We start from the raw sequence: 24555 nt of genomic DNA, 5'->3' as shown, positions 1-24555 counted from the left end.
TTAAACTGTCAGGAAACAGATCCCCTCCAATTTATTGAGGAAGCGTCTCCTGTGGTCCTGGTTCTGGCAAATGTTCCCGCGCCAGCAGATGCACAACCCGAAACCCCGGAATCTTTGTCCAGTAAAGCCCTCCATTGGCTAACAAATAACATGCAAATGGCACCAGGGGGTAAACATCAACTTGCGTCTGAGATTAAATCCGCTAAGAGGGTGGCGTGGATTGGAAATCGACCGAAAGTATTCAAGGGAGATTGTGTTATAGTGACTTTTTTCCATCCAGGTGTTCTGCCAAATCTCCTAAAACACATCAATCCCCCCCAAAGAAGAGCAGGATCTGTCGTTCCCCTTACGTTAAAATTCTTCTATGGTGAGCAAGAGAATGTGACTTTTCCTAGGACCCCCGGACCTATGTGGAACACTGTGAGAAACAACAGAGGCCAAGGTGTTCCCCAAAAAGACTGGGGTATGGTTCTAGGTAATAGATATGATGCCCTATCAGGGCTAAATGACTGTGATTGACTGGGTAATAGTCTTGAAAGTTTTCTAATTCCTGTTGTCACTTATGAGGCTAGGGAAATGGGCACTTGTTTAATTACTGGACTAGCTGATGCTTTGACCAATGTAAGTAGCACTCAGGTCGAGTCTGGTAATGTGATTAATGTCGAACAGCGTATCGAATGTCCCAAACTTACTACAAATAATGATATACTTGAGTCATATGAGATTCTCTCCCCTGAACTGGGTACTATAGAAGGTAATGCGTGTGAATATATTTCTACTCAGCAACATGGTAAGGGTTTAACCAATAGTACAAAACCTACCAGTGACAATGCTGACATACAAAGTACCTTGTTGTCCTGGAATGTGGCAGGGTTAAAAAACAAGATTTTATCACAGGATCTGCTAAATTTCCTGGATTCTAAGGATATAGTCCTTTTGCAGGAGACTTGGCAGTTAGAACCGGATCCAATTCAGGGATATCTACATTATTTTATTCCAGCCACCCCGAGCTTAAGGGGAAGGGCAAAAGGTGGCTTGGTTACATGGATTAAGCAGAGGAATGACTACACAGTGTTACAAATAGATACCAATAGTTCTGATATATTACTGGTCAAACTACAGCGACCGCCAAGTAGGGACATCTTTATTTTTAACATCTACTCAAGGGGCCTTCCGGGTGGTAAATCCACCAAGGCGGTTGAGCTATTGGATATACTATTAAATCAACACTGTTTGAATGCTGATATTATTATTGGTGGTGATTTTAATTGTTGTTTTGAACCACTTGACAACCAGGATGTTGACCTCACTACTGAAGAGGACTTCATTTGGGAAATCCCACAGCTTTCCTTGATACCCATCAAAAGATGGACTGAGGCTGCATTACAGTTAAAAGTATCATGTGTTGAGTCTGGGCTGAGGGCCACTAATGGAAGAACGCCATCGGACAAGCAGGGCGCCCCTACTTTCTCTAATGGAACTACGCAAAGCCGTATTGATTATATATTAACTAATAAAGAGAATTGGGGGAAAGTTCTTGATATGAGGGTTGAGACTAGGGTGGAAAGTGATCACGACCCACTGATTTTAACCTTTAAATTGTTCGATCTGATGGCAAAAGAGGAAGAGATGGAAACTGTCCAGATAAACCTTTCTAACGATCAAAGACACATTAGATGGGCAATTTGTGCAGCAAATGAGGAAAGCTTGGTAGCCATAAGGGATCTAACAACTTTGGCCATTCAAGAAGTCCAGGATATACTTGAAAATAATACCCCGATAGATGAAATTAGCAGGATCCACGATAAATTTTTTAACAATTTAAAATTATTTTTTGTAAAGAAAGCTAAGAAAAAGCCACGTAGACCAATTAGAAAGGAGGATCAGTGGTATGACAAGTCCTGCAGGACTGCCTATAGACTACTGTCAGATGCGGTAAAAACTCGAGATAAAATTAAAATAAGGGAGGCTCGAGCTATGTACAAAAAAGTGCAACTTAGTGCAAAAAGGGATTGGGAGGAAGGCTATTGGAGGGACCTACTGGATGCCAGTAGGGAAAGATCCATGACACCCTTCTGGAACATCGTCAAATGGGGAAGGGGGTCTAGCAGAGGAGAACCCACTAACCATGTGTTACCAGAAGCCTGGGTATCCCATTTTTCTACCCACTTTTCTGCTGAGGACGAAGTCGAAGAGGAATGTCTAGCTTCTGTAGATATCCTCGAGAGCCCCTTAGTCTTTTCAAAAGATGATATCCTAAAAACTCTGAGCTGTATACCTAAAGCCAGAGCCCCGGGCTTAGATTTTATCCCTGCAGATTTGTTTATGCATGACAAGGATCTATGGGCCACCTATATTCAGCTTTTAGCCAACGCTATTGCAAAGGGCTCGCCTATCCCTGAGACCTGGAAAGGAGCCGAGATTATCCCCATCTTTAAAAAGGGGGCATGCTCGGATCCAGGCAATTACAGGCCTATTAGCCTGATTGCATGCATGCAAAAAGTTGTGGCAAGGCTATTATTACAGCGAATTCATGGGTGGATAGATGACTATGATATATTATCTCCCCTGCAGGCTGGTTTTCGTAGTCATACCAGCACTATTGATCAAATTTTTAGATTTGTTTTATTATATTGGCGCACAGTTTTATTAGAGGGCGGGATGCTTTTTGCAGCTTTCGTTGATTTAAAATCAGCTTTTGATTTAGTTCCCCGCCACAAACTGTGGAATATCCTACATGACCAGGGCATTCCTATAGAAATCCTCTCTTTATTGATTAGGATGCATGAAAATAGTTTTGCACAAGTCCGATGGAATCAGCGGGGTAGTACTACTGAGAAGTTCCCCGTAGCGAGGGGTGTACGTCAAGGGTGCGTGCTTGCACCAACACTCTTCTCGCTATACATCAACAGGGTGATCGGTTATTTTGAACAAAAGCCCACGGATGCCCCTAGGTTGGCAGGAAGGCCGATCCCCCTGTTGATGTTTGCGGACGACACCTTGCTGATATCAAAGACGCAGCAGGGGCTACAAAAGGCCATTAGGGTGTTTGAAGGATTTTGCAAGGATCATGGTCTTGTAATTAACACCAGCAAAACTAAATTTATGGTTATGCATAAACGAAAACACATTAGAGGCAGAGTTATTATGGATGGGGTCCAGCTTGAGCAGACCCAGGTCTTTAAGTACCTTGGTATCAATCTGTCATACAATCTAGATTGGAAACACCATATAAACGAACTAGACACAAAGCATGCTCAACTTGCAGGAGTTCTCACAAAGGAGCTTTTTTCATCTCACACTAAACCGATTAGACCTGTCTTAAAAATCTACAATGCTAAGGTCGGAGCAGCTGTTCTTTATGGAGCAGAACTATGGGGGTCCAGTAATCTGAATAAATTGACGGTAGCACAGAATAAATTTCTCCGCAACATTACTGGGCTACCAATGTCAACCCCATTGATACCTTTAAAGTATGATCTGGGAATCTATAGCTTTAGTGACATAGCCAAGTATAGAATTGTGGCCTACTGGAGAAGGCTATGGACAACTCCTGAGCTCTCCCAGTATGCCCAAGGCTTCCTGGAGGTGAGATCCCTAGATACTGCTAATAAGATAGTCTGGTTGAAAGAGGCTAAGCTTCTATATAGGGCACTGGGTTTATCCCAAATGTGGGATGATCCGCTAAATAGTGTTTTTCCACCAAAAAAGATACTTCGTGAACTCTACTGGAGTATGGTGGAGATCAAGTGCTTTAGGAATCATATTGACCGTTCCTTTACATATGATTATTTGGAGCTCAAGCACTCACCGGCCCTCGAATTATACTGGGATTGGATTACGGTCCCAGGGGACCGGAAGAGGTATCATCAGATGAGGGTGGGGACACTCCCGTTGAATGCCCTAACAGTGAAATGGCATAAAGCACAAACTCCAAGGTGCCCTTTCTGTCCGGATCATAATGAAAACATTGGTCATGTGTTATTTGCCTGCCCTGAATATAGAATACCGAGACAATCATGCCTCAAACCAATTTGCATCCAGTTAGGTATAAAGACGTCAAATGAGGCTGTCAGGATTTTAAGAACTGATTCCTCCCAGCCTGTTGTTATAGCTATGGCAAAGTTCCTTCACTGGATGTGGATAATTCGGGCACGCAAAACCTGTCTGGAATAAGTTAGGATTGCTATTTAATGTCGTACAGTTTGCATTTATTTAAACTTCTTTTAAGTCACATTTTACGTGAGAAAATATGTAATTTTTAACTTATAGTTGTTGTTCTTCTATCCTTATTTGATTGGCTTCTAATGAACTTAGCTGGATATTTTAAGATTATGTAAAAATGTAAATAGGATATTGTAAGATTGTGTAAAGATGTAAGTAGAATACATAGTAGTAGTGTAAATAGTATGAGATAGGAAGATTTTTTATTATTTTGCTTTTTTCTGCTTATTTATTGTATTAACTTGTGTGGATTCTGTATTTCTGTAGGGTGGGGGGGTGGGGTGGGACAAAAAACAACGCTTTTTATTTTTGAAAAATGTCTTTTATGATTGAAATATATCGAATAAAGACTAATTAAAGTGAAGTGATAATTGTTATTTATACTGCACATGGACAGCAATTATGTTGGTAATAAGTGCTATGTAAAAAGATCAAGTTATTATTATATAATGATATATAGTGTACACCAGTGGTTCTTAACATGTGGCCTGGGTACCCTTGGGGGTCCGCAACCGCTTAGAAAATGAAATAATATTAATGGTTAGTAAAGTGTATGTCATTTACATAAAGAAGGAAAATTGAAATTTTTTAAACGTTAAGTAAATGTGAAGGGATTTGCAGTTGAAGACTAAAAAGTACATTGATGTTCTGAGATTGGTTCATGTAGGCAGTGCAAATACATCCGACAGAATATAGTATAGACGATGCCTGGCCTTAGCTGAATTTAGAAAAGCCTGAACCTTCCCATCAAAATGAAAACGTTGATGTATTTATATTTGTTTGTGAATTAAATTAAATATTTCCTCATTTGTGCATTTGCATATTTGTTTGACGAATTCTTGGTCGAAATAATCGAAATTCCTTTTGCCAGGGTGCCGGCATCCCGCAATGACGCAGTGGGGGTCCCAGGACTCCATTAATGCTTCAGTAGAGGTCCCTGTATTATGATGATGATTCATTGGGGGGGGGGGGGGCTCAAATTCCAGTTATGATTAAGTGGAGGTTAACAAAAGTCAAAAGGTCAAGAACCACTGATTTACCCCCAGTCCTGGCCCAACTTGTGAATGTTGAAATCTCCAGCGCTCCAGGCCCATTTGTGTGTGATCCTGCAGATCATGGTTCAAACTTAATCAATACAGACCTTGCTTTAATAGACCCTACTTACATGAACCCTGCTTGCATGAACCCTGCTTGCATGAGCCCTGCTTGCATGAGCCCTGCTTGCATGAGCCCTGCTTGCATGAACCCTGCTTGCATGAACCCTGCTTGCATGAGCCCTGCTTGCATGAGCCCTGCTTGCATGAACGCTGCATGCATGTGCCCTGTTTGCATGAGCCCAGCTTGCTTGAACCCGGCTTGCATGAGCCCTGCTTGCATGAACCCTGCTTGCATGAACCCTGCTTGCATGAACCATGCTTGCATGAACCCGGCTTGCCTCAGCCCTGCTTGCATGAACCCGGCTTGCATGAGCCATGCTTGCATGAACCCGGCTTGCATGAGCCCTGCTTGCATGAACCCTGCTTGCATGAACCCTGCTTGCATGAACCATGCTTGCATGAACCCGGCTTGCCTCAGCCCTGCTTGCATGAACCCGGCTTGCATGAGCCATGCTTGCATGAACCCGGCTTGTATGAGCCCTGCTTGCATGAGCCAAGCAATGATAGACCCTGCTTGCATGAACCCTGCTTGCATCAGCCCTGCGTGCATGAGCCCTGCTTGCATGAACCCTGCTTGTATGAGCCCTGCTTGCATGAACCAAGCAATGATAGACCCTGCTTGCATGAACCCTGCTTGCATCAGCCCTGCGTGCATGAGCCCTGCTTGCATGAACCCTGCTTGTATGAGCCCTGCTTGCATGAACCAAGCAATGATAGACCCTGCTTGCATGAACCCTGCTTGCATGAACCCGGCTTGCATGAACCCTGCTTGCATGAACCCGGCTTGCATGAACCCTGCTTGCATGAACCCTGCTTGCATGAACCCGGCTTGCATGAGCCCTGCTTGCATGAACGCTGCATGCATGTGCCCTGTTTGCATGAACCCGGCTTGCATGAACCCTGCTTGCATGAACCCTGCTTGCATGAACCCTGCTTGCATGGACCCTGCTGGCATGAACCATGCTTGCATGAACCCGGCTTGCATCAGCCCTGCTTGCATGAGCCCTGCTTGCACGAACCCTGCTTGCACGAACCCTGCTTGTATGAGCCCTGCTTGCATGAACCAAGCAATGATAGACCCTGCTTGCATGAACCCTGCTTGCATGAACCCGGCTTGCATGAGCCCTGCTTGCATGAACCCGGCTTGCATGAGCCCTGCTTGCATGAACCCGGCTTGCATGAGCCCTGCTTGCATGAACCATGTTTGCATGAACCCGGCTTGCATGAGCCCTGCTTGCATGAACCCTGCTTGCATGAACCCTGCTTGCATGAACCCTGCTTGCATGAACCATGTTTGCATGAACCCGGCTTGCATGAGCCCTGCTTGCATGAACCCTGCTTGCATGAACCCTGCTTGCACGGACCCTGCTGGCATGAACCATGCTTGCATGAACCCGGCTTGCATCAGCCCTGCTTGCATGAGCCAAGCAATGATAGACCCTGCTTGCATGAACCCTGCTTGCATGAACCCGGCTTGCATGAACCCTGCTTGCATGAACCCTGCTTGTATGAGCTCTGCTTGCATGAACCCTGATTGCATAAGTCCTGCTTGCATGAGCACTGCTTGCACGAACCCTGCTTGTATGAGCCCTGCTTGCATGAGCCAAGCAATGATAGACCCTGCCTGCATGAACCCTGCTTGTATGAGCCCTGCTTGCATGAACCCTGCTTGCATGAACCCTGCTTGCATGAGCACTGCTTGCACGAACCCTGCTTGTATGAGCCCTGCTTGCATGAGCCAAGCAATGATAGACCCTGCTTGCATGAACCCTGCTTGTATGAGCCCTGCTTGCATGAACCCGGCTTGCATGAACCCTGCTTGTATGAGCCCTGCTTGCATGAACCCTGCTTGCATGAACCCTGCTTGCATCAGTCCTGCTTGCACGAACCCTGCTTGTATGAGCCCTGCTTGCATCAGTCCTGCTTGCATGAGCACTGCTTGCACGAACCCTGCTTGTATGAGCCCTGCTTGCATGAGCCAAGCAATGATAGACCCTGCTTGCATGAACCCTGCTTGTATGAGCCCTGCTTGCATGAACCCTGCTTGCATGAACCCTGCTTGCATCAGTCCTGCTTGCATGAGCACTGCTTGCATCAGTCCTGCTTGCATGAGCACTGCTTGCACGAACCCTGCTTGTATGAGCCCTGCTTGCATGAGCCAAGCAATGATAGACCCTGCTTGCATGAACCCTGCTTGCATCAGTCCTGCTTGCATGAGCACTGCTTGCACGAACCCTGCTTGTATGAGCCCTGCTTGCATGAGCCAAGCAATGATAGACCCTGCTTGCATGAACCCTGCTTGTATGAACCCTGCTTGCATCAGTCCTGCTTGCATGAGCACTGCTTGCACGAACCCTGCTTGCACGAGCCCTGCTTGCATGAACCCTGCTTGCAAGGACCCTGCTTGCATGAACCCTGCTTGTATGAGCCCTGCTTGCATGAACCCTGCTTGCATGAACCCTGCTTGCATCAGTCCTGCTTGCATGAGCCCTGCTTGCATCAGTCCTGCTTGCATGAGCACTGCTTGCACGAACCCTGCTTGTATGAGCCCTGCTTGCATGAGCCAAGCAATGATAGACCCTGCTTGCATGAACCCTGCTTGTATGAGCCCTGCTTGCATGAACCCTGCTTGCATGAACGCTGCTTGCATGAACCCTGCTTGCATGAACCCGGCTTGCACGAGCCCTGCTTGCATGAACCCTGCTTGCACGGACCCTGCTTGCATAGACCCTGCTTGCATGGACCCTCCTTACATAGATCCTACTGAAGTTGTCAATGTCCTCATCAAAATAGCAAACTATGTCTTTGTACCTTGATGGAAATAGATACTATCACTATACAAAATGAATCATAGAGACTGACAATAGGCATTTTCATTTTTGCAATATCAGCAGGGCATTTTAATGTTGCCAATATCAGTGGGGCTATAGGGGCATAATATAAGGGGTCAAGAATGAGTCCTGAGGGCAGTCAGGTGTGGCTTTTTCCTATGACTTATAGAATTTCCCTGTTGGTCTAGACTTAGGACACTGAAATCACCCCCTGTATTAGGAGTCTAAATATTTTTTTCTGTACTACTTAACCCCTAAGTTATTTTCGATCACATTTATTCTTGAGATATATCATACAGTGTACGAAAGTCACTTGATATGTCAGAGTCACCACAAAGATTGAAGAACAGCTAAGTGATTTCAATTCTCGCCGGTAGGTGATCTACAGGTCCCTAGTATGATTCCCAGCAAAGCTGACTTAACTTTACATCCCTTCAAGAGCTATATATTAAGTAGCAATACTTTGAGGTAAATAACAAATGTTATTTACATCACCCAGAAATAGCAGAATTGCAGTAGCAAGTGCTATAAGAAAAGCAAGTCATTATTCTAGGAGGGGTAGACAAAATCTCTGTACCACAACAACATTTATAAAGGAAGTGAAGTAGCCCGCCTGTAGTACTGCTTCAAGTACTCGTAAATGCTATTTTGAATTGGCTCCATATCTTTAAGCTATCTCTAAATTACTCCTTTGGATTTGGTGGCTTTCGATTTAGCACACTTAAACATGCATCGTTCATACTTGCCGAAATTCCAAACTTGGGGCCAATTTATAATGGCGTAAGTGAAATTAGTACTTTTTTATTTAGTTATGTGTTTTATAGAGAGCGAACTTTATTAGTTAGGGTATCAGAGAGCTTTACAGGAAAACATAGCCATGTACAGAATAGGCATAGCATCATCCAGTTACGGATCGAATGAGAGAGGGCAAGGTGTAGGATACATAAGGGAGATAGGGCACTTATTTGCAGATTAAATATCCAAATACTCAAGACGAGATAACATATTTACAGATTACGTTAACCAATGTTCGCGACAAGGCCCCAAGTTTCTGATGGGTGAGCTAGATAATCCGAAGGGAGGCAAAGGCAGGGCCATAGTGGTGGAAGAGGCAAAGTTTAAACGAGAAATTTGCCCATAAGGAATGTTTTGGCATCTTTTTTAAGCGAGTTAGAGAGGGGATTCTTCTTTTGTCAGGTGGGAGAGAATTCCATATTCTTGGAGCAGCCCAGTTGTAAGTTTTTTTCCCCCGAAAGCGTGCAGGTTGGGGCAGGAGGTCTCTGGCAGATTGGGAGTTTCTGATTCCTCCGGAGATCACAAGTTTCTGCCTCAGATATGCAGGGGAGTTATAATATAAGGCTTTGTGCGTGATGCATGCTACTTTGAGCTGTATTCTTGCCACCAGGGGAAGCCAGTTGAGAGCTTTCAAGCGCGGGAAATATGGTCGTATTTCCTTGTGCCGGAAAGTAGTCTGGCGGCCGCATTGAGGCAGGCCTTTAGAGGTGCCAGGGAGATCTTAGGTAGACCCGAGAGGGTAGAACAGCCATATTCCAGTCTAGAGATGACAAGTGCTTGGACTGCCATTTTAGATAGGGAGCATCGAGGAAGGGTTTCAGTTTCCTATGGTGGCCCAGGTGGAATCTGGCTGATTTAGCCATTGAATTGATGTGGTCCCGCATGTTCAGGTTGCTGTTGAGGGTGATTCCCAGGGATTTGGCCGAATACACGATGGTTGGTGGGCAATTCAAGGCTGTGATAGCCTTAATCCATGATTGAATCTCAAGGTTGGTATTGGGCGGGGCGATCAGGAGAAATTCAGTTTTCTTTGCATTGAGTAAGTGAAATGAAAATAAAATTGTAGAGCGCATATTTACCTGAAGGTTATCAAGGCACTAACCTCGAAGAGTAGAGGAACTGCTGACCCAGGAAAGGAAGATGAGTTATTGGTTGAAAAGACAGGTTTTAAGGGATATTCAGGATGCCAAGAGATCTGTTTTTCTTTTTAGTTCCAGAGGGAGAGAGTTCCAGAGACTAGGGGTGCCCACCACAAAGCTTCTTCCTCCCCAGTGGGACTATTCAAATCTGGGAAGTGAAATAGTACTACTGGAGTAACGCTTGGTCTACTGATAAATGCCTTGGTGGCTTGGGCCTCTAGATTGCAATTGTGTTGATCTGAGTTATGTGTCTGCTTTCATTACCCAGATTAGCTACGGAGCAGGTCTTCCACTGCTCAGCGACAAGGTTCAGTTCCCGTCCTTCCTGAGGACCATCACAAGTGTTGACATTCAGCCCTACGGGGTGGTGGAACTACTACTGCACTTTGGCTGGACATGGGTAGGGATGCTGGCTTCAGATAATGACTATGGACAGGAGGGCGGTCACGCCCTCCAGGTGGAGATGGCAAAGAAGGGTATATGTGTAGAATATTTTTACATTTTGGCCCCTCACACGCCTAGAGATCGAATCATTACGATCGTTGAAATGATGAAGAAGGCCACCTCTACGGTGATCATCCTTTACACATTTATTGCTGAAACGACAGCAGTTTTGGAGGAGGTCAGCTTAGCGAGGATGCCCAAAAAAACCTGGATTGCAGTTTCCAGCTGGATGCCCTCGCCCGTGTTTGCAAATAAGCATTTGTGGACGACTTTGAATGGGACATTAGGACTTGCCATTGGCAGCGGGGAGATCCCTGGCTTTAGCAGCTTTTTGACCAAGATTCACCCTTCCAAATACCCCTCTGACATCTTTATCAACGCCTTCTGGGAAGAGGCCTTTGGGTGCATCTGGCCAGGAAATGGAAGTACCACAAATGCTGAGGACCCAGTCCCAGGGGATGCTCCATTCTGCCTGGGGACTGAGGAGCTGACATCCCTGGATAGCTCAGTTTACGACGTCACCAACTTCCGCTTTGCATATGCTGCTTACAATGCTGTCCATGTGGTGGCCAATGCGATGCATGCCCTTCTCCGGTGCAAAGATGGGCAAGGACCATTTGCTCATGGGGGTTGTACAACTGCTCAGAATTACCAACCGTGGCAGGTAGGTGGATTTTCAATTTACTAAGCTATTCTCTCACTAAATTTAAGTTGAAGACGTTTTCTAGTAGAGTGGGACTGTACGCTTCAAGTGAGATAGGAAATGTTTAGTCTTTGTGTGGGTGGTCACTGAAAATTGAAAAATCAATTAAAACTATTTTTCAAACACCAAGTGTGAAAGTTACATGTGAGCTAATAAGAGCTCAATCTAGACCTGCTGCTAAAGACATGTTAAAAATGTTGTGAAAAATGAAAGCAAGTGACAATCTCCTTATTTTACACAGTTCTGTGGCATTCTTTAAAAGGCATATAAGAGTGTCTAGGTCAACATAAAATGATAGATGGAAATTCTAATGCCAACCTCTTTCAACCACTTTCAATTACTTTGCATGGCATATCTTTCCATCATTAATTTTTATTATCTCTGTTGCATTATAGATGAGGACCATATTTTTTGTTTTGTTATGATATGATATACTGTCTTACCTTATCTGAATTTTTGCTTCTAAAGAACCCTTTCACTATGGTTCCTTGGGACTAAAATAATAGAAGACAATGTAAAACTGTCACCAGACCATAATCTGCACATGTTGTTGACTAAGTCCAATAATGCAAAAGATCTTACGTACAATACATATTCACATTAACAATACCATACTTGGAGCCAATGGGGGCGTGAAAGTATGTCGACGGTAACGCTGATCATGTGCAGCACCAATGCAATCAGAACAGCGGCATTTTGGAATATGTGGAGTCACATCTATGCCAGGTCTGGTTAATCAAGGGACTGATGCAATCACTCCGCTGCAGGAATCAGTGTTTGACCCATTGCCACATGTTCAAACCACAATGTGTCAATTCAGCCCACCAGCCTCTGCTGACTGATAAAATGAGTACCATTTAGTTTGGTAATATTTAATTTCATTAATATTCTGTGACAAGATGCCCTGAAATAAATTTTTATTATATTTTGTAGACTCCTCATTTAAAAGCACTGAAGTTAGCTTGCATAAGGGAAATGCAACAAGTACCCAAAATGTAAACTGATAAAAGACACAATCTAATACATTGTTTTTGGAAATGATGACTTGTTTCCAATCATTTTAAACCAGAGGAAATAAAAGAGAATTCCGTTTTTGATTTATTTTTAATTTGGAAAGTATAGGTGTTTTTATGTTGCTAGAAGAAAAATGAGGCTAGATGGTATTTCAGGGTAGAATGCCCAACAGATGTGTCCATTGGTTTGAAAGTGAGGTTAAATTGTACTCTATATATGACTTATTCCTGGGATAGTGAAGTGATGTTTCTCTAGAGGGGATCCAGAATAGATTTATGATTAATGTTGAATAGACCAAAGCCCCAGCTGTGGTTCTAATGCCGAAGAATATTGCGCTTAGATTTAGATCTATGACTACGAATAAGGACCTGATGTCAGGACAGCCACTTTCCAAACTCAAAATAACCCCTAAGCGGTTGCTTCATATGTTTATGACACGTTTGTGTGTTGGTGCCAGTTCATGAAAAATATATACTCTTTGTCCCAGGTGTATCTGCATGTCCTAAACATGTTACTTTGCTATTCTTACCTTTAGTTTCTCCACTACTTGAAGAATGTAAGCTACAGGAACACCGCTGGCCAAAGGATTTACTTCGACTCTAATGGCGACTCCCCAGGATTTTTTGACATCGTAAACTGGAGGATGTCGGTCAATGGTATTAGCAGCTTCTCCAAGGTTGGAACATTTGCTACTCAGGCTACTGGATCCCATAAACTCATCATCAACAACAGCACCATATTGTGGGGTGATGAATACACACAGGTCAGAAACTAAACAAAGGCATCTAATAACAAACACTCACTTTTTCCATATCAAGGCAATTTATGAAGGTCTATTAAGGTATCCATTTGTATTCATAATTCATTAAACTAGTGTCAAACTCAGCTTAGCAATAACTCTATGGCTGACAGGAGGGCTGCATGTTTTTTGAACTATGCATGAATTTTTCTCGAATAAGCATGGTGAGTTTAGCATCTGAACACTCCAATGGTGAGGTTAACTCATTAAGGTAGGCAGTGAAGACAGACAGTGACTGAGTAAAATGGCTAATTGCAATTGCTAAAATATTATTATAAAAGACTCTCATAACAAAAGGTCTTATATATTGTATGTATACAACCATCAGGCCCCGGTTTCAGTGTGCAGCAGAAGCTGCGTTGCAGGTCAGAGAATCTTGATAAGGGAGGGGCGGCCTAAATGCTGCTACGACTGCGTTCCGTGCCCAGAAGATGAGATCTCCAACCATAGCGGTGAGTTGATTTAACGTATACTGATCAGTCTGCAGGAAACTTTGCTTCCAGCTCTAGGTTGTCCTTTTCCATTTCTAGAAGAAGCTATCATGTCATATGTTATCATTGTTAGCCGAGTTGGTCAGGTGTCATTGTTAATCCAAACGGTCAGTTATAACCCTTGTTAGTCCAACTGGTCAGGTGTTAACCATTGTTAGTCCAGTTGGAAGACTACAAAGCGAATAATATGTTGGGTTGAAAAAGCACAGACCAGAGTAGCTAGTAATGTAGGGTGACCTCTAAGGCGAAAATTGTTGTCCAAAACTACTCCATCCCCAAGTATGGTCAAGAAATTGCTATAAATATGTCTAGGAAGATCTTCAATGCCTGAACTTTGATGTCAATGCATTTTATTACTTACATTCCACATAACTGTTGTTCTGTGATAAAGCAGTGGGGGGATAGCGTCATGATAGGCCACACACAAGATCAGGAAACTGCTATGGGCAAGCAATACTATAGGATGCTGCACTGGCGATGTTCTTGCGATTGGATCATACGATGTACAGAGGACTTACTACTCATTTTGTAGCTAATTAAGCGATTAATGTAATTACGCACAGGGGATGCACATTTGGATTGAACAAAGTATTAAAAGACGAAAGAAGGACACAGACAATGCAGGAAAGAGAGGGTAAGGATAAGAGGGGAGAGAAAAAGCAGGTTAGAGAAAGGAAGAGGATGGAGGCAGTGGAACAGAGACAAGGATGGTCGAGAAAAAGAGGAGGATTTTCAAAAGAGAAGAGAAGGTTATATGTTGAATTGAGTAAGTTTGCCTTACAGAGAGTGCTGTGTTCACCTAGGTTTAATGTAATTCATCTGGTCAAATAGAAGTTGGGGAAGAAAAAAGTTATGACAACGTAAGTAAAGAACTGGGAAGGGGCTATATGACAATCGGTTAATATACAGTTCTTAAAAACACAGCCACAAATTCTCAAGCTTAGTCATATATATATACCCTGACCGGCTACGGATGGAGATCCACGCCTCCACTTAGCACCTGGAGGCCTTCCCTGTGAACCTTCCCCCTTCCCTCGTGCATGATGGCGGCGAGCCGCGGCTGCGGCAGGCAGGCTGGCGTTCTCGGACCTTCCGAGTGTGATAGAGCACTAGGAGCACTAGGAGCCGTGTGTTCTGGAAATGGTGAGACGACGCTGCCAGTAAGCGTTATATCCGAGGCTGGAAGGGCTGCAGGACCGTAATCCGGGTAAGCGACTTTCCCCCGTGGTTGCGGTGTGCAGCGAGTGTTTGCGGCGGCGGTGGATTCCCTGATCGGACTTTGCAGACGAGGGGCCGCTGTAAGAGCGTATAAAACCGCGAGCTGGAAAGTTTTATCTGCAGCGTGTTTGGGGAGGAAAAGGAGAACGAATAGAAAGTGCATAGAGCTGTATTACTGCTGAGGCGGCCTTTCCTTTCTTTAAACTGCCTTGACTTCCTTATTACTGGCCAGGTTCTGGCTTACAAGGATTGGAGAACTGTATAATTGATATTAAGGCTGGGAAGGAAAGGAAAAAAAAAAAGGAGCGATTCGAAGACTACTTAAATACGGTGACTCTATCCTCACTGAGTGGTCAGAGGGGATATCAACGTAGTTACATACAGAGACGAAAATTTTCACAGTTATCCAAAATCAAGATGGGAAAGCTTTTGAACGCACATAATAAGGCGAAAGCTCGCCGTCAATAGGCCAAGGATGCAGAGAATGCCGCAAAATCGATGGATGAAGGAAAAGATGATGTTTCTGGTGGGAGCTCGGATGAATTGGAGGGATCCCTTACTGAGCATCTTTCTCAGATCACCCTTGCAGGTCAAACAGGCTTACCTGAGCTACAAAAAATGGATGGGGGTCACGACGGTTTACTGCCTGGTCAGTCCAGTTTGAGTGGGAAAACTTCAACGCCGGCACCGAAACAGTTCCCTCTGTTTGGAAAAAAAGCAACCACCAATCCTACTAATCCCATATTTACTTTGTTAGCGCCTGGGGTTTCCTCAGGCAATTCAGAAGTGGGAGAGCCTTTTCGGGGCCCGGCCCGGTAATTAACAATGGGACTGCTACCAGTTTGGGCCCTTCCCTGACCTCACCGCAAGAGGAGAGACTCCCAGATCTTTCGGGTCATGGACGGGAGGAAGGCGCAGAGTCTTTACCACTCCAAATGTCACAAGACGCAGTTAAGTCAACGAACTCCTCTGTCCCATTCAGTCCTCTATTAGATGCGCACACTGAGACCGTGGGAGAGATGCAAATGACGGTAAAGGACGTGCTAAACCTAATTCTGAACGAAGTAAGGGAGGTGAAGAGGTGCCAAAAGGTAGAACTGTTTTCAATTCAACAACGTTTGGAAAGAATTGAAGACATAATCTCCTCCCTTCCAGCTCATCTTCAGGAAGCAGAGGGTCGAATTTCTAGCCTGGAAGACCAGATGACAGAGACAAAAAAATGTTAAAATTATCTCTAAATCCACACGAACATTGGAGGCAAAGCTAGACGATCTTGAAAATTATAATAGGAGATCTAACTTGCGAATAGTGGGAGTCCCCGAAGGCATTGAGGGGATCGATATGATTCAGTGGGTTACGTCTTTCTTACAACAAAGAGTGGTTCCAGGGCATGAACGAGATTTAATGATAACAAGAGCACATCGGATCCCTGCTCAACCACTACCTAATTTGACATTGCCTCGCACTATTTTGTTGAATTTCACCGATGTTCGAATAAAAGAAACTATTCTGTCTAAAGCTATTCAACAAAGACAATTTGTGGTGACTGAGTCAAGTAAATGTCGGATATTTTTGGACATGTCTGCTGCGGCAGCGCGCAGAAGAAAAGAGGTCGTAAAGCTTCTTCACCTTTTCGAAGCCAAGGGCGCTCAAGCTATGATTGCTCAGCAATCTAAGCTTAAAGTCCTGGTCAAAGGAAAATTTTATATCTTGTCAGATGTGGATGAGGCACAGGATTTGCTTAGGGAGATTTCACAGGGACAAAGGAGTTAGATGTAGCTAGGCTGCGCAATCTGTTAGGAAACTTACTTTTTAGTCAGTTTGAGGAATCAAAATTTTTTTTGTCTACACTGCCATACTTGTATTTTTGGGAGAGGTGAGGGGGGAGGGCAGGGGGCCTCTGGAGGGGTTAGGGGGTGTAATTACAGGACACCCCAAGGTTAGGGGGTAGGATTCTGTGGCTAGCGTGGGTAAGGTGTTAGGGAATCGGCCACAGTTGGGGGGAGGGGGGGTGGTTATAGGTGTGGGTGGTAAAAAAAAGTATTGGAAAAATGAGGCGCTTGGTGCAATGCTGGTTAAAAACGTATTTCTTTTTTTTTTGTCTGTCAGAAAGTTCCGTTGGAGTTATGTAAAAAAAAAAAAAAGGGGGGGATCATTTACAAAGAGGCTGGTCGAATAGAAAATGTGTTATGGGTTTTTTTGGTATAGAATATTCAGCTACATGACTACTAGAGAAAGTTTGAAAATAGTTTCTTTTAACGTGAATGGGTTAAATAATAAAAAAAAAATGCGTGCTATTGAATTATGGATTAAATCTGAGAACCCCTCTGAAGAATTTTTTATGTTTAAAACATGGGCATCATATCGGAGCTTTTCGTCATTTTCTGAATCACAGCGGGGTGTCGCCGTCTTCTTAAATAAGAACATACAAGTTGAAATTTTGCAAATAGATGAGGGCGGCCCGGGTCGTTGGTGTTGGGTAACATGCAAAATCCTAAACAGACCAAGACCCATCACTTTTGTAAGTTTCTATGCCCCGGTCGATGACAACTCTAGAATGTATGAAGACTTATTTCAATCACTATTGATGGTGGGAGGGGATATTATTATTGGAGGTGACTTCAATGTTGTTATGGATCCCAAGCTAGACTCTAGTTCACACTCACGTAAACAAGCTAAACCCAAATCACTGAAATCTATATGCAATTATATAAGAACACTTGACCTAGGTGACCCCTGGCGTAATCAAAATCCATTTAAAAAAGAGTATTTGTGTTGGTCAGGAAGGTTCAAGTCTTCCTCTCATATTGATTTTTTTCTTGTTTCAAGACAGTTGAATTTTAGTTTTTTTAAATTTTTACATAATGGATTTTCTGACCACGCTATGTTAGTGGCTGAACTCACATTGGGGATAGCTACGAAAATACCTAACCGCTGGGTGTTCAATAAAGCATATCTGAATGAGGAGTTATGGGTTGCTTCGCTAAAATCAGAGATCACAGATTTTATTGCACGTAATACGGGCACAGCCCCGCTGAGCATCATTTGGGACTCACTAAAAGCGTTCATTTGCGGTATAGTTATTGGGAAGGATGCCGCTACATTGGCCATTTCTAGGTCTATTAAGAATTTATTGCAGCATAAAATTCAGACACTGACAGATTTAAGACTACAGAATTCCTCTCCCGATATTCAAAATCAGTTAAATAAAACTAAATGTGAGCTAAACACATACTTTTACGCCCAGAGCGAGGAAAGGTTTAGAAGGCATTCTCAAAAAATCTATGAGGAAAGCAACTTTACGGGGAAGTTCCTTGTCTGGCAAGCTAGAGAGCTGCGGCAAATTTGATTCGGTGTTACAATGCCCTGTGACTCAGGCTGATGTCTCAGATTCGGCAGATATAGGGAAAATAATGTTAGCTCATTATAATAATATTTACAGTCAGCAACACAAGATTGATTACTCTAAATTAACCGAATTTTTGGGAAAAAATGTCTTGCCTACGCTCTCCCACACAGAATATTTGGCGATGATTACTCCATTCTCGATGGAAGAATTGGAGCTCGTAGTGAAAAACCTCCCGTATGGAAAGATGGGCTTTCCGTTGAGTTTTTTAGGGCTTTCTTTAGTGTTTTTTCTGCTCTGTTTTTGCAATTAGTTAATTCTGTGTTGGAAGGGGTCCAATTCCGGAGACATTCCGAGAAGGCACGGTGGTGAGTTTTTTGAAGAAGGGGAAGGTAGCTAAAGACCCCAATTCTTATCGGCCTATCACACTACTAAACTCCGACTACAAAATCATTACAAAATTACTCTCAATTCGTTTCAATAACATTGCAACAACTTTGATACATCCAGATAAAAATGGCTTTATCGCAGGACGACAACTGATTACCAATACACACTATCTTATTGAGGCTTTAGATTATTTTGAAACACGGGGGGTTCCAGCATTGGTTTTATTGTTAGATGCGGAAAAAGCTTTTGATTTGGTAGTATGGGAGACTCTTTTTATTATTTTACACAATTTTGGGATCCCTGGGAGAATTATAAATCTAATTCGAAACTTATACTCTGACGCGAAAGCCAATATTATTATCAATACCGCCATGGTAGGTAGAGTGGCAGTCAAGCAGGGCACGAGGAAAGGCTGTCCATTATCACCTGCCTTGTTTGCATTTTTTATCGAACCGCTAGCAGTAGCAATTAGGAATTGTATGTATATCTCTCCTCCCATTCCGTCCATGGCAAAGATTAAGCTTTATGCGGATGACATTATGCTGATAATTAAGCCTAATGCACAATCTCAAGCGCAGGCTCTTCAGATCTTCGAAGAATTTGAGGCTCTGGGGGGATACTGAATTAATAAAAAGAAGACCGAAATTCTGGTGTGTGGGGGAATAACCCCAGACCTACATTCCGATCTTACTTCTTGTATTAATAATAAATCTAAAAGATACCTTGGGGTTTTTTCCCTCTTCATTAAATGATTTGTATAGACTTAATTTTGATCCCCTTGTTCAGAAAATACGCACAATGCTTTTACGATGGAATTCGCTCCCATTGTCCATTCTTGGGCGAGTTGCTCTAATTAAAATGTCCATCCTTCCTTTATGTAATTTTCTATTCTCCACCATCACCTGCTTTTTGCCAGGCACTTTTTTTTCTAAGGTGGAATCTTTGTTTTCGACCTTTGTCTGGGCGAAAAAGACACCCCGGATTGCAATTGGAACTCTTTATGAGGAGCTAGATCAAGGAGGCCTTTCTCTGCCCAATTTAAGGGACTACTATAATGCATATTTTGCGCAATATATATATATCAAGATTTAAAAATTATAGTAATAGTCAAGGATTGTTTATTAATTTCTTTTTTGATTTAATTTGGTCGGAATTTCAGATACCCTCCCCCCTGCAGGTTTTCAAACTCCAAAAACATGCTCGCTGTAAGATGTTGGTCTGGTTTTTATAAAAAACGCTCTAGTATGCTTAAAAGATATGCTCTTTCTCTATTTAATTTAAGAACGCCCCTAATAAGTGCGTTTCCGTTTTTAGGTATTAAAATAGGACATGCGATAGTCGCCAATTGGGCTAGGGTAGGTTTTACCACAATAATGGATTTCGTACACAACGGTTTATGGATAACTCCATCGGAGATGATGGCGCGGATTCCTGGAAATTTTTTATTGGTTGGGTCATATAATATAATTTATATCATTTTGGAGCAATTAGATCTCGAACAAATTAGCTTCCCTACCCAATTGACTAATGATATCTTTATTGACGAACTGCCAAGGAAACCTGGGTCATGGAAAAAATGCATAGCGCAGAGTCGGGAAATGGGCCCTAATTCAAAAGCGATTGATAAATGGCTAAACCAAGAGAATCATGTGTTAACTTTGAGTACATGGAGGAGTATAAATAAACTTAACTTTAGTGTTTTAAAAGGAGCCAATAGGCACAGAATGTTATATTTTGGAAAATGGTTATTATATCGTACTCCTGCAGTGATATCTAAAATGTATCTTACCTCTGCTAATTGTTTTATATGTTTGAATTATACCCCGGCCAATTGGTCTCACACTATTGCCTATTGCTCTAGAATTAAGCCATTCTGGGAAGATATCTTCTCATATTGTCAAAGTTATTTGAAAACTCCTCTGAATGTTAAATTAATGCTGTATGGTATTGATTTAGATCTTGCACTTTCTGATCAGTTGGTCAAATTAATGTATATTGTAATGGCGGTTGCCAGATCTTTGCTTTTGCAGAATTGGTGTTCAGTTCAGAGTCCCTGTATTCAGGAATGGCTGCAGAAAATGAAAAGAGTAAAGAAAAGCGAGCTAATGTATCCACTAAGAATCGGGGGTATGAGAAAATTTGATAAAATATGGGGGAAAATTTCGATTAAAATCTTAGACATGATTGTATGATGTATATTGTGAAAACTATAATATGAATTTTGTTTTCTGTATCATGATTAAGCATTGCACTTAAGAATCTCAATAAAACATTTTTTTTTAAAAAGGAAGCTTAGTCATATAGTGTCACAGCAAGACATTTCCCATAAAGGCCTGATTCTTTATGTTGGTGAGCCAAGTCCCTACTTTAGGTGGATGCCTCATCTTCCATAGTCACAGAAAATATATTTTTTGATGTGTGTCTACGTTGCTTTGGGGTTGGGGGCACGCATCACTTTGGTTAGGTATTTTTTTGTATTTTCTTTATCTTTGCTAAAAAATAATATGAAAAATCTTGTTAGATGGACTAATTACATTACAACCTCTCTATATGTTCTTTTTTTAATCTTTTAAAGTGTATCTTCCTACATCTAAATTTGATTGTCTTTGGCGGAATACTTGAGATGATCTGAATCTTGATTTTTATTCTGTTTATTTATGTATTCCAATGTTTTGAATAAACCTCTGGGTTTGTGGATGACAGCCAGAAAGGTGGTGGACAATGCTGAAAAGAACTGCAGTGCTTGTAAGTTACTTTTAGCATGGCTTATCACTATAAGGAAAACGGTACTACTTCCCGGATACAACAATGGGTCCCTTACTGACAATCCAAGATGTTTCAATTTAGTAAGAGGCGGTACTACTTGTTTATTTATAAGGCATAATAATTTCACTGGGCCATCAAGATACCTGACAACAATATAGCATTTCATTATCAACGATTGTTTGTTCATGCTTGAGGATTTGTGTTCAGATCAAGCAAACATAAACAGCTGTTAAGAGATAATTTAAAGTGCAAATCCTATTAAATAAATTGTTTTACAAGCATCAAGAATCGCACAATGGGTCTGATTTAGAGTTGTCTGGTAATCAAAATTCTTTAGATTTTTAAAGGAAGTTCTAAATCCAGGGGAGAATCCACCGCTGGATCATAATACACTACAATATCCTTTTGGCGAAGGATATTACACCAAGAGTTTCCTTCCCATAAAACCATTCCGCCAGAAACCTCAATATTTTCCATTACAATCCACCTTCATATCTCCTTAGTCTAATCAGCAGTCACATGAGGTTAATGCTCTATTAAATTCTCACAGTCCTATAATATTCCACCGATAGAGAGATGGAAACGCAGTGTATCGTGGAAAGAGGACAAGTTGCAGTGTGTTTGACCATTAGGGTCATACTTTAGTGTCCAATCTTACCATACCACATGGAACATGTGGTACCTACAGAGTCTCTTATGAGGAAGTCTGGATTAACCAAGCACGGCGGTGGAAGAAAACTCCCAACACCAGGTTTCGGCTGAATGGATCCCTCTAGATCTGTGATGGGGTCAAGCTCCAGGAGCTGAGTCACAGCATGTGTGCCCTTATATGGAGGGTTCTAAAATTGGTCACAGATTCATGATGATTCAGCAATAACTATATCTTCGGAGAGGGGCGGTGTTGGAAGTTTAATGACAATTGAGAAAGGTAAATTATGTAACATTGTATGACATTTGCAAATGATTGCTACGGCTAGTGTATAGGAATGGTTTTTAGAGTTGTAATTACCCTCATTTATGATTATTTTCTGATGTATTCTCAATAGAGAGTAAAAAAGCGTCTTGCTGGTTAGCAAAACTATATCTTGTAGCTGGATGTTGAGCTCTGATTATCAGAGGAGCTCCAGAATCAATAAATCAATAAACTGGATAGAGTCATTTGGCTGACATCTCTTTCCATTAAATGGCCCCTGTTTGAAAGGCAGCTTCTTACATTTTGCAAGTATTCTCTTAGAGAGAAATAAGGAGATGATGTTTTGGTGTTTGCATAAGGACTGTATGACCAATAAGACATCATGTTTAACACAAGTTTCTTTTTCATTTGATTTTGTGCCAATCCCTACCCTTATCTTCTTTTTATTAAGATGCCATTGACTGCATGAAGTGTCCGGACGATCAGTGGCCCAATCAGAATCAAGACCTTTGCATCCCTAAAGTTGTAGAATACCTTTCTTTCCATGAGCCACTGGGTACCACCCTATCTTCCCTTACTGCTCTGTTCTTCCTGTTGACCGCAAGTGTTCTCTGTGTCTTCACCAAGCACCGCGGTACTCCCATCGTCAAGGCCAACAACCGGACTCTAAGCTACATTCTTCTGGTGTCAATCCTGTTCTGCTTTCCCTGCTCCTTGCTGTTCATTGGTCGACCAGAGAGAGTACATTGCTGGTTGCGTCAAGGATTGTTTACGACTTTCTTTTCATTTTCTATCTCGTGTGTACTCGCAAAAACCATTACAGTGGTCATTGCATTTCGCGCCACAAAGCCAAACTCATCCTTGAGGAAATGGGTCGGGCCCACTATTCCTAACTCCATAATTACAATTTGCCCCATAACTCAGGTTCTGATGTATATCACTTGGCTGGCAACCTACCCTCCATTCCCTGAGCTGAACAAGCAGGCCTTTAAAGGGAGGATAGTGCTGGGCTGCAATGAAGGATCTCCCTACTACCACTATGGCATGAAGTTATTCCTTGGTCTTCTGGCACTCGTGACTATGGTGGTCGCTTTTTTGGCACGAAAGCTACCCAGTGGCTTCAACGAAGCACAGCACATCACCTTCAGCATGCTGGTGTTCACCAGTGTTTGGTTATCCTTCATCCCGGCCTACCTCAGCACCACAGGAAAGTACACAGCAGCCGTGGAGGCATCTGCTATTCTGTCTTCCAGCGCGGGATTGCTCTGCTGTATTTTTGCTACAAAGTGTTACATCATAATCTTAAGGCCTGAAATGAATACCAGAGAACATTTAATAGGAAAGCACTTGCCCAACAGCATGGAAAGGCTTTAACCTTATAAGTACCTTCTGAATGGAGGAAGCAGCCACTGTCTTGCAACTCAATTATCACAATTTAGAGCATTCTTGGAGTGTGATGAGATAGGCAGACCATCCTTTTCTTTGGATGATAATAGACCACAACCAGATAGCTCCTGCAAAAATGGTTAGTCATCCTCAACACTCAAGATTAAGTGATGATTTGCCCACATTATAAGCCATTTTGGATCAACTGTTTTAGCCAAAAAATCAGGACACAAGACCAGAGGGTGTCATGGTTGTGGAATTTGACATCTAAGTCCAGTGTTTTCTGCAAAATATTTCAAACAATTATTTTTTGTGTTATTACGTGAGTTTCCCTACATTTTGCACAGGTTGTTCCTGTTTCAGTTTAAAAATGAATGTTCAAGGACTGGACTTACCTTGTACTAACTATTGTATTGAATGATTTTATGGAATATGTTTGTTGCTCTAAAATGCAGTAACTTGTGGCCTAATTTGGAGTTTGGTGGACTGGGTACTTTATCAGCAGCGGAGTCCTCTGTCTGTCAAACTCTCGGTCCACCTCTCCAATTTAGATTGATACGTGCTGCCAGATTTATGCCAAAGGAGTAACATATACTGCTCTTATATTAATATTCTTCTGATGATCAAAGGGACTATGGGCCATGGAAAGTAAGTCATCAGACTGTGAGCTATCTGGATGGGTAGTTGGATTTCATTTCTTGTAGTTTTTCTTTTACTGTCTATCACCACCAGGGACAAATACCCTCTCACCATTGGAGAAAACTCTCATCGTGTCTGGGCCTTTAATGTTTTCTTTTTTGGGAGCGCGTTTTTGGAAAAGAAAAAAGACCTTTAAAAGTTTAGCTTAAGCGTGCAACATAAACGATGAAGGCACTGCCATGCGTACATAAAAATGCAGGGAGTTCACAAAAGGGCCGGCGGTGAACTCTAAATTAGGCA

At 42.5% G+C, this 24555-nt stretch overlaps 1 protein-coding gene across 1 annotated transcript; it reads left to right on the top strand.

Annotated features, from left to right (window-relative positions):
- Positions 1 to 8119: 8119 nt before the first annotated feature.
- Positions 8120 to 23604, top strand: LOC144798174 (extracellular calcium-sensing receptor-like). Its single transcript, XM_078668921.1, has 5 exons — positions 8120 to 8188; positions 10415 to 11254; positions 12843 to 13070; positions 13435 to 13558; positions 22682 to 23604. Exons 1-5 carry the CDS (start codon positions 8120 to 8122, stop codon positions 23602 to 23604), a joined length of 2184 nt encoding a protein of 727 aa, XP_078525047.1.
- Positions 23605 to 24555: the final 951 nt, after the last annotated feature.

Source organism: Lissotriton helveticus, chromosome 12 (assembly GCF_964261635.1).
Source record: "Lissotriton helveticus chromosome 12, aLisHel1.1, whole genome shotgun sequence".
Classification (NCBI taxonomy): domain Eukaryota; kingdom Metazoa; phylum Chordata; class Amphibia; order Caudata; family Salamandridae; genus Lissotriton; species Lissotriton helveticus.
Note: the sequence above shows the minus strand (reverse complement) of the source record. Positions and strands in the feature narration are given on the sequence as shown.